Source organism: Priapulus caudatus, unplaced genomic scaffold, assembly GCF_000485595.1.
Source record: "Priapulus caudatus unplaced genomic scaffold, Priapulus_caudatus-5.0.1 Scaffold459, whole genome shotgun sequence".
NCBI lineage: Eukaryota > Metazoa > Priapulida > Priapulimorpha > Priapulimorphida > Priapulidae > Priapulus > Priapulus caudatus.
In genome coordinates, this window is record NW_014577520.1 from 231504 (window position 1) to 242031 (window position 10528).

General features: G+C 38.5%; 2 protein-coding genes across 2 annotated transcripts in view; one reads left to right on the forward strand and one right to left on the reverse strand.

Moving 5' to 3' along the window:
* Window positions 1-1357: 1357 nt before the first annotated feature.
* On the reverse strand, window positions 1358-9107 carry LOC106810628 (inhibitor of growth protein 3-like). Its single transcript, XM_014814052.1, has 10 exons — window positions 8980-9107; window positions 6953-7024; window positions 5842-5951; window positions 5181-5343; window positions 4845-4898; window positions 4391-4504; window positions 3570-3700; window positions 3055-3236; window positions 2299-2503; window positions 1358-2027 (listed from the first exon to the last, which is right to left on the reverse strand). The coding sequence occupies exons 1-10, from the start codon at window positions 9005-9007 to the stop codon at window positions 1881-1883; spliced, it is 1206 nt and encodes a 401-aa protein (XP_014669538.1). The 5' UTR covers window positions 9008-9107; the 3' UTR covers window positions 1358-1880.
* Window positions 9108-9410: 303 nt separating this feature from the next.
* LOC106810627 (aminomethyltransferase, mitochondrial-like) overlaps window positions 9411-10528 on the forward strand; it is a 4707-nt gene continuing 3589 nt past the window's right edge. The window contains exon 1 of the mRNA XM_014814051.1: window positions 9411-9563. Coding sequence (XP_014669537.1) covers window positions 9459-9563 — 105 coding nt within the window. The 5' untranslated portion in view covers window positions 9411-9458. The remainder of the gene's footprint in view (window positions 9564-10528) is intronic.

A 10528-nucleotide genomic window follows, 5' to 3' on the forward strand; every position in this document is an offset into this window, starting at 1 on the left:
TATCTATCTATCTATCTATCTATCTATCTATCTATCTATCTATCTATCTATTTATCTATATATATATATCTCTATCTATATCTATCTATCTATCTATCTATCTATCTATCTATCTATCTATCTATCTATAAGATCGTCCTAATGCACTTAGAATAGTTGACACCATAAGGCAACGGGTATTGTTAACCTTTGAGAAGACATACAGTGTAATCTGCTGTATAGATAGCCGATGGAATGCTTAGTCGAAAGAACCATAAGTATAGCCAGTGACTCTAGAGCATAGAAGCAACGCATGCAGAAAAGTAGGAAACCGGGAGTATTGGCATCCAGCAATGTTGTGGAGGTTGGAGTTGGAAACGTTCCATAATGACATATAAGATCGAGACTCACATATGATCCATGATCACTTGACCGATCAATGTCCGAAACCCAACAGATAGGCAAGAGGGCCGGCGTGTGAGGGAGAACACGTGTCCACCAAAAAGCCACGCTATTATACCCCTTTATCTCCTATCTAACGGAAACTACGGTGCAATTTTATAACGAAAGAATCTGTATGATTATAGATTGATTTCTGTATAAACGTGTATTACAGTGCTGTACACATCCCACTATATGGGCTCTGCGTTTTATAATATCATATATTTTATTAAATTTTGATACTAATTTCACATATTATATTACGGCTTATTGAAACAAAGAGAAGTAAGTTGAAAATACGCGATTAACAGTTCACAGTATGTTTGAATCCATCATATTATCTATCTATGAATCTATCATATGTTTTATCAATGAATCATCATGATTATATCGATAACCCAGTATTACTAATCATAAAGTAATTTGTCGCCAGATGGCGCTGTACGGTCATATATGATACGGTGTATGATATCAAGAGTAGATAATAACACTTGTGTTATTATCTACTCTTGATGATATATGATACGGTGATATCTATGGGTCATAATATACCACTGACCACAGGTATCATCAGTACACTGAGCTGTATATAATAATATACATAACAAATTGTTATATAGTATACAGCTCAGTGCATCAGTACACAAATAGAGATCGTAATGAAAATTCCAATGTTCTAAAGATAATATCGTTGTCACATTTATACTGTGCCTTTTTTAATATTTTTATGCAATAACCCTCTCATCACAAACATATCTATACTATTAGAATATTATAAACATTAGACATCAATCTTATGAGTTTGTATTATTGTATTAGCCACTGTAATTATGAATATTTGTATACATTTCAGGAAATGATAGATGAATCACCATAATACAAATATGAGAATTTGTATAACAACACAAACAAGTAAACAATTTACAAAATTCAGTCCTTTTGCTGTAGCTACACTCGATTTGTTTATTTACAATCTATATATAAAGGGGAATAGCATATCACATATTTACAGAAACCATCAATATAAAAAATCCACTTTCAAACATTACTTTATCAGAATGATGTGGTCATTGCGGCTACGATGTATAGATAAAGCCATAAACACAAAGCCCATATCAATATAATCTTACATCATTGCCAAGTTTACCTATCCCTAACTCTAAAGCTCATAGCTGCTTCAAGACTACAAGTTAATTTTAAATGATTTTTCCAACAAGTTTATGACAGCGCATAACCCAGAATACAGAAAAGTTGTAGAATTTTCATAGAAAATCTCATAATTACAAAAAGAAGCCCACCAACTCAGACCAGCATTGCTATTTACAACTACGTTTTTATTACAGCAACATGTTATAAAAAAAACCTCAAGGCATAGAAGGACATATAGCAATAAAACTCGATACATGCCTGGAAAAGCCTATTGTATGGTAAGGAACCTAGCTATTATTCTATATAAGTTATCATTTGTCACTTTTATCCTTGTCTCCTTTTTTTTCTTGTTTCTGCCCTCTCCTCTTCATTGCAGCAGAACAGGAAGGACAGTACCACTTGCCTTTGGGGGGCTGGGTGATTCCAACACAATCATAGTGAAACCATTCAAATGGACACTAAAAATAAAAACAAATTCTCTTAATATATAATATGTGTAACAGAAGTAACTAAAATATGATCATAATATATACACACACATACTGGTTTGTTATGCTTAACCTACACATACTGAATACAGTATACAAACACTTCTAGTCACTTTTTACACGTTTAAACTTTGCACTTACACCAACTACAACAACACTCACTTGTTTGCCTCTCACAATAATCTCGTTCGTGTTTTCAATAGGGAAAAATCTGTTGCTAAGTTGTAGAATTTTAACTTACCGACTCGTTGTCACAGCCGACCATGTCGCCGTACGACACCTGGTTGCAGATGCAATAGCGCGGCTCGTTGGGATCATATTGCCAGTCTGTTGTTTCCGACGATGCGCCCGCATTCGCACCCTCCTCCTCCTGGTACGTCTCCTCTGTCGGTGTTGTTGCGACCTGCTGGGCCTGAAGGAGGCTGGCAACAGAGGAAGCCTTCTGCCTGTAGAAAACAATGGTCAACTGATATTTGATTTTCAATTATGCTTCTGATTAATATTATTGCAAATATTACATATTTATCACGCCGCTCTAGAACTACAATGAAAAGCAGCGCTCTCACAGAGCCCTGCTCTGACCTCAAGTCATTACACTTCCCATCATACTGCTGCATAGTGAGGCATTGCTGATCACTAAGCACTCCCTCATTGATACAGATACCCTGACAATAACACACATTTCTAGCAAGGTCACAGTACAGTACACAATCACTACTGCTCGTTGCAAACAAACCAAGAACCAGGAAACATGAGAACAAATTAGCACAAAAATGACTCATCATTTAGTGCCACAACTTTGTCACCAAGACTTGAGTCGCTTGTCTGGGTCTGGTATTTTTTGTCAATTAACACCACAAGATGGCAGCATTGTCTAATGCCCAATTTCCAAACTATAGCGTAAAGTGAACGCAAAAGACCTTTGTGCTCGCCGTTTGCCTCTGCTAAACCCTTACATGTAATGTCTATCACCTAGAGTCAATGCTAGACATCTTACTTCTTGCTGGAGCGGGCTGACCGCGGCGTCTCGGCCACCGCAGGCCCCGAGCCTGACGCCACTGCTGCTGCAGCTGCAGCCGTTATCAGCGTCTCCCTGCCGACCGACAAATTCTTCAGATCCGAGTTGCGCATGGCTTCGTAGCTTGCCTTCAGACTCGCAGTTCGCCTCCCTTGTGACATCTACAGTTATCACAAGAACATTAAACTCGTCGACCATCCGATGGGCTTAAACACAAGTGAAGTCCCCTAAAAAATTGTGAAACGAAGCCGGGTGAGACGGACGACTAAACGACAAATGCTATCGCTGTTTGTTCACGTACTCATCGGCTCATTCGACAATTTTATTATTTTTATTATTGAATTTTTATTGCATGTAATTCAAATACAAATACAGGTACTGAAGACCTCTTTTTCATTGAGAAAAAATCCGATAGACGTAATAGTGTTGAGCAGTAATACAGTACAAAACATCACTTTACAACATAAAATATAAATACAAAAACGACAATATACCTGTTGAGTAGCAGCAATGGCAGCGGAGGCCGCTGTTGCTATTGCGTTGCTACCAGAGCCGATCTGACCAAGACTGTAGCTGATGGCAGGCTGCGACGAGGGCCCGGGCGACACAAGACCGGACGACGGAACTACGTAGAAGAGACAGAATGACACACCAGTGCGCGAAATTAGCGCTACTTTGCCGGCGGCTGCCGGTTCAACCCCGTAAACCACTCGGTCAACCCCCTAAACCGCCGGTTCAACCACCCACCTAATCAGTCCCCTTGGCCTATTCAAAAATTTGCCTATCCTGCCTTTATATCAACAATATTTACCAATTTCCTGACTAGTTTTTACTTAGTGACTACTAAGAAGTAAATCATGTTCTAGCAATCCCTGTCAAACAAGTAGAACTCCACTGATAGCAATGAAATACTGAAATAGGTACTACGAGTATGCCTAATAAACATAAAGCTAATACTTTTACTAATAATGCAATAAATTGAACAAAATTAAAGGCCTGTTCAATTTGTCTAAGGGCCTGTTCACATTTTGGCCAATTTCATGCCATGCACACGTCAATTTATAGCAATCATTGTCTTGATTTACACTTTTCTTGACATCATAATGTGAAAAACAATAATTCCAAACACACAAGCACGTGTACATGCACGCACGCACTCACCTACGCACACATTCGCCTACGCACGCACGTATGCACAAAGATTTAACACGAGCAAGTGTTACAAAAGCGACTAGAAAGTACTAGAGATGAGATGCGATTCAGCACGCACAACAAGTGACAGCTATTGTACTGGAGTGATGCTTCGTTAACAGACCTCCAGTCTTCATGACTGTCGGGTCTCGTAGTAGCTCGTTGCTTAGTGAAGAGAAGCTCTTTTCTGCTGTAGCGCGCTTGGCTTCAACGTGGTTCGACATCACATATTTTCTCTCTGAAAACAAAAGGGCAGTAGCTGCAGGATCGCTATTTTGTCTCCAGTCAGATAACGTGCCATATACATTAGAAGCAAATGTACAAACGTCTATCTGTCGTCAAACAATGCTTAAACTTAAAAATGCCCTTTTAATCGTTTTTATAATAAGCATATTACTTTGCATTGATATCTTTGAAAAAAAGGGGCCCTGGTCAGCACTACAGGGTGTGGTTCCACTGGATTAGCTGTCAGAGACTGGGTGAGAAATGATGATGCCACATGAGCCCATTAAACCCCACATGTCTGTTAGTGCCGTACTGCAATTCGTGATAACAAAATGCATATTAGGATATCTCACTTTCTGGTCTGTGATTGTTGACTGGCTGAGGAGGCTTGTCTAGCTCCAAAGATCCTGACATGAAAAAGCATGCAATTTGTTACTGTACATATTAATGACACACACAATTATTATATAAAAACAGAACAGAAAGCCTGATAGCTGTGGGTCTCTATAAAGTGATGTGAAATACTCTACTCTTGGTGTAAAAACAACGTACTTGTCTAAACGACAATAATAAGGTCACGATGAGTTATAAACTGTGACATACTTGTTATTTCCTAAAAAAATAATTAATTGTTTCCGTACTGCCCGACCAAGAAAGACAAAACTCTTGCAAAGATACAGCTTCATTACTTCTTTCCAGGTACTCTGTGATTCCGGCATTATCCGCCTCCAGCTCCATCTTGAATTTTGAGAGTTCTTGGTCTAGTTTTCTTAGATGCCGGTCAACAAGGTCATACACCTGAGTAGATAGCTGGATCTTATCGTCTGCATCCTCCAAAGCCTTGTAGTAATCCTGAGAAAATGGTGGCACTTCTCTTACAGTTTTATCAACTGGCAAGTTATTAAATGAGCAATACTAATATGATATAGCCATTTAATTTTTTTACCTATTTTAAAAACGTTACCTACATGAAATTAGTGCTACATTCTATTTCTAACCATTTTGCTAGCTACATTTGGCTATGTCAGATAAGCTAAAAGGTCACATATTATCAGGGGTTAATAATGACAAATTGTCATAAACTTATCAGTCATTATTAACTCTTGATATTATAGTAGTAATAAACACAAATGAAAAATAATGAGGCTAATAAAAGCTATGCAAAACAATGAGGCTAATAAAAGCTATGAAAAAATAAGGATATTAAAGAAGAAAGCTTCACTATGCTTGATTTTTTTTAATGTACTTACTGTGAATAGTCTAATACTACTAGTATATAGATCAGTTTATAACACATTTAACTCCTATAGTTTTGCTGTTTTTAATTAAAGTCTTTGCAAGTGATTTTACCTGTTTGATTTTATCAAACTGCTCATCTTTGGCCTTTTGTTCCATAGTCGGATTCTTTTTACAGTTGGTAAAAAATGCTTTAACCCGTTCTTCTAAACTGTCCATCGAATCTGAAAATAGAATTGAATTTAGAAGTAATCAGACATAAGAATTCCAAATTGTAAAAATCACTGAACCCCCCCCCTCCCACCACCACCATCCCCTCTTCCCCCACTTCCATGGCCCCCTGACATAATGAACAAAATTGGCAAGAAACGTTTTAAGGATACTGCCATGATATATCACACATTCAGCATTTTTGCAGTTAGATTAAAATAACTAAGGAAATAAAAGCGCTAGCATTATAAAAGGTTGCACAGTTGTTCTTATTCCCAATAGGTAATTTCAATGGTCAATTAATCAATTTTTCCAGTAAATGATTATCTAATCAGTGGCTGCAAACAATCGCAATATCATATCACAAAGCAATAGCAAACAAAACTTTTGATTACATTTGATTACGAGGATATCACTAGATTATAAGCAAATATAGTACAGCATAATTTGTCCGTGCAAGCATTATTACAATTATAATAATCAGGGAGTCCCACAAACTTCTGCGAATGTATTTTATGGAGTATAACGTGTAGTACATGACTCCAGATTTGTGTCGGTTTTGAAGCTTGCATATTATACTATATTATATCAAGAGATGATAATAAATTAATAGAGCTGATAACACATGAATAATTGATTAATAGCTCTTGATTATGATCATAAACCACTCTAATTTTTTCAACAAATATCGGATCAAACTTAAAAATGACATTTATCAATCAAAATCACTGAAAACTGTGGAAATGCAGAAGATATGTACACAATAAATATGTAAACACAACCAGTGGCAAATCCAGGATTTTGAGATAACGGAGGAGGTGCAACTGCTTAGCCAGGATTTCATTTTAGGGGGTGCAGATTTTGTGATAGCGCCAGTGCACACGCTTCGCGTGCCGAATGGGGGGGAACAAAAAATAGGGGGGCCGCGCGCCTCTTGCGCCCACCCCTTGGATTTGCCACAGACACAAAAAATGTGGAATCATAACCACATAGATGAGTGCCAACATTTACTTACTTTGCACCTGCAGGTCCAGTTCTCTGATCTCAGTAAATCGGTCTCGCAGCTCATCCGGCAGCTGCTCGATCACTGTAAAAACCGCACAATGTTAAATCTCAGTCAACTGCTGGTTTTACGACAATTATGACTTCGACTACTGGTATTATCAGCACTGTAGCCTGTAAAGTAAATTAAATCAGTATGAAATTTAAGATAGAATTAGCAAAATTGAATAATGAATGCCCGGTGTTAAAGCACTCAAGAGTAAGACTGGGAAGATACGGCTGGCTCATAATAAGATCCATATCCTGATACAGCCTTCACAATACGATACGTATCACAATACTTTTGAGAGAAAACCACCTTTCAAACTATACACTTAACCGGGACTCTACCAATCGTGTGAATGCTTGCAAACCAGTATCGTGAAGTGCTTTGTAAACAACTGTTATGAAACTGCAAATCGTGTTATGTTTCCTTTGTTTTTTGGTGAAACTACGCTACTAAATGATACTGATTTTAGCCAGTAGAGTATTGATATGTGTATCGTAAATGGTCAAATGTATCGATACGTGTATCATCAAGGTTTGTATCACGATACATCAATATGTTGATGAATCATCCCACCCCTACTCAAGAATATGGTGGCAGTGATGTGCAGGATTATTTCATAGATCTTTAGAAGACTCAACAAGTCGCGATAATAGTCTTGTACTCGGTGCCACCAGACCGTGCACCTCATTGAGTCACATAAGTGGTTCTACACCACCAATCTCTATATATACTATCTGGATATCGGTTAGCCAATCTACGGTCGTTGAAAAAGTGACCCCACCGTGGCACTGGCCGCTATCTTACAACCACTTCCGAAAGCTGAAGTCTACCAGTGTGCACTCCATAACATTTCAAATGGATAATCACTAAATCATTTAGTCATTTAGTAAATGAAGCCGATTTAATTATTCTTATATGCTTGAAAACAAATTTTAATAAATAAAGAGTAGAGGTAGGCCAGAAAGAGCTACCCGGTTAGTATATAAGGCCATAATAAAAATATTGTTTGTTTGCCCTCACCCGACCGACCCGCCAAAAAGGGGCCGACTCAAAACATTTTATTGATCTTTCTTTTTTTTCTTTTTTTAAACAAATTGTATCATTGTACATTAAAGAAATCTGTAGGCAATACATTATATGTACCAAGCAAAAGAAACATTCAACATAAAAGGTATCTCCACACAAGCACACCCGAGCACGTAGACACCACGCTGAATTTGTAAAATTCCACGCCCTCAAAAAAAATAGAAAAGCCGACCTAACTACCCAAACTTTTCAGCCTGGGTCGGGTGAGGGCAAACAAAGATTTTTTTAATTGTGGCCTAAGGATCCATGTTCTAAACTGCTAGTGTTTCTATTACTTCATGCAAGCTACCGTTAACAAGATGTAGGGACATGGTCTCGCGAGAAACAAGTGACACCATCATGTAAACACGTCAACTAGAATTCAACAAATGAGAGTTCAATTATTGCATGTTTAGGTGAAAGTAACGATGTAACGAGCATTCTATAACATGTTACTGTTAGCTTTACTTTTTACACTTGCTGTTAGTGTTACTCAAGCAATACCAGTACTGTTATTGTCAGAAAAATACGAAAACAGTCAGGAGTGTTAAAATCTTCACTTTCAGCACACCGTCACCGAGCTTGTTGGGGTCACGGTAAGCGGTGTTAATTTCTACTTAACTATATTTGCCATTTGGTTGACGGTATATGCTACCTCACAAACACTCTGGCAATAAATAAAATTCGTGTTTATTTACTATACTCTATCATATTAACGGCCCAAGTGCCTGAGCCAGTGTCTGTCACTACACACTGTCAGTGTCAGTAGTACAGTGTCAGTACACTGTACAGTAGTACCGATTTAGACCTAGGTAGACATGGAGTTTTGATATTTTTACATTCTCGATTGCTAGTCACAGAACCTGTGTTCGTGCGATACAACGGCACATAGTTGAGTTTGATAAGATGTTGATTTAACAACTTACTTTCCAAATAATCCTCTAAATAAAGCATTTTGTATTATGACAAGTTTAGAAACAAATTCATGCGGCAAACACTAAACACTGATCAGCCTTGCATGAAAGCTCTTCTCGGATTGGGCCCGCAGGCTTAAACATTCATTAATCAGTTTTATTAGCCAATCAGAATTGCGATATTATGTGTAGAAATTTGTGGCGGCTGCCATTACTATTTGAACAGAAGCAACCAATCGATAGCATGAATACCAACAGATGCTATCATATTTTTACAGTATAGGCACACCACATCTACTTTCTGCAAGAAATTCTTGCGTATTCTAATTAAACTCTTCATTATTAACTGCGATACTTTATTTTTATTGTATATAATATGATATGTGTTATAAGAATTTTATCGACACGTTACGCCAGCAACTGAATATACTGTATCAGCTGTATATGGAGGCGCACTAAGAACTTTTTCGTTTAGTATTTCACCACTAGAAATGTATTCTGCTTGTAGACTTTTCACGCCTTCTCTCGTCCCACGATGTAGAGGAATTAAACAGTGTGTAAATGCAGTTGGCAAAACACGTTCTTATGCATCTGAGGTAATATTACTAGTGCTTATTTGCTGACTTGGTGAAAAGCCGGGTGTACAGTAGAGCGTAATTTTCATGATTTGTTCAATCACAGGCCCTTGGAGGCTCAAGTTTCGAAAGAGTATAAGACTATATTAAGAGCGAAGCGACCTCTTCGCTCTTAATATAGTCTTATACTCTTTTGAAACTTGAGCCTCCAAGGGCCTGTGGTTCAATCATGATTCAGTCCATCCACATCATATGTTATAAGCTTGTGAAGCATTCAGGTTTTTCAGTCACAGAAAAGCAAAACAACAGAATTCCAGAGAAGCCATAATATATCAATATCCAGAGAGACATGATACAAGATTGCGTGGCACAGCTTTGCTGTTGATCCTAAGCGCTGCGCGCGGATGAGACGCGAAGTTCCGCGGGATATGCGCACGCGACCGCAGGGATGTTCAAGTATGAAGCGCAGTCCGCAGTGGAGGCGTGCGCCAAATTCGAGGCCCGGCGCACGTCTCCACAGCGGTCAGCGGATGGTCTGTAGTTTTAGAAGATGACAATGATTATATGGACGATATTCTAGAAATTAGAGGTTATAATATAATATTACTTTTTGATTCAGCTAATCTGGGGCTAAACCGACCAGGCTCTCCGACTGTTACACGTCGTAGGAACAGTAGCCAATGTAGTGTTAAGCGAGAATGGAACTTGTGGCTAATCTCGAGCATGACTGAGCGATTTTTATTAGTATATTATAACCTCTAATTTCTAGAATATCGTCCATATAATCATTGTCATCTTCTAAAACTACAGACCATCCGCTGACCGCTGTGGAGACGTGCGCCAGGCCTCGAATTTAGCGCTCGCCTACACTGCGGTCTGCGCGTCATACTTGAACATCCCTGCGGTCGCGTGCGCATATCCCGCGGAACTGCGCGTCTCATCCGCGCGCAGCGCTTAGGATCAACAGCAAAGCTGTGCCACGCAAT

Coding starts and splice junctions, on each gene's coding strand:
- LOC106810628 (XM_014814052.1), bottom strand. CDS start 9,007: ATGCTTTATTTAGAGGATTATTTGGAAA. Junction 5,344..5,841: donor AGTTTGATAAAATCAAACAG/GTAAAATCACTT, acceptor CCATTTTCTCAG/GATTACTACAAGGCTTTGGA. Junction 2,028..2,298: donor TCGGCTGTGACAACGAGTCG/GTAAGTTAAAAT, acceptor TTTTATTTTTAG/TGTCCATTTGAATGGTTTCA.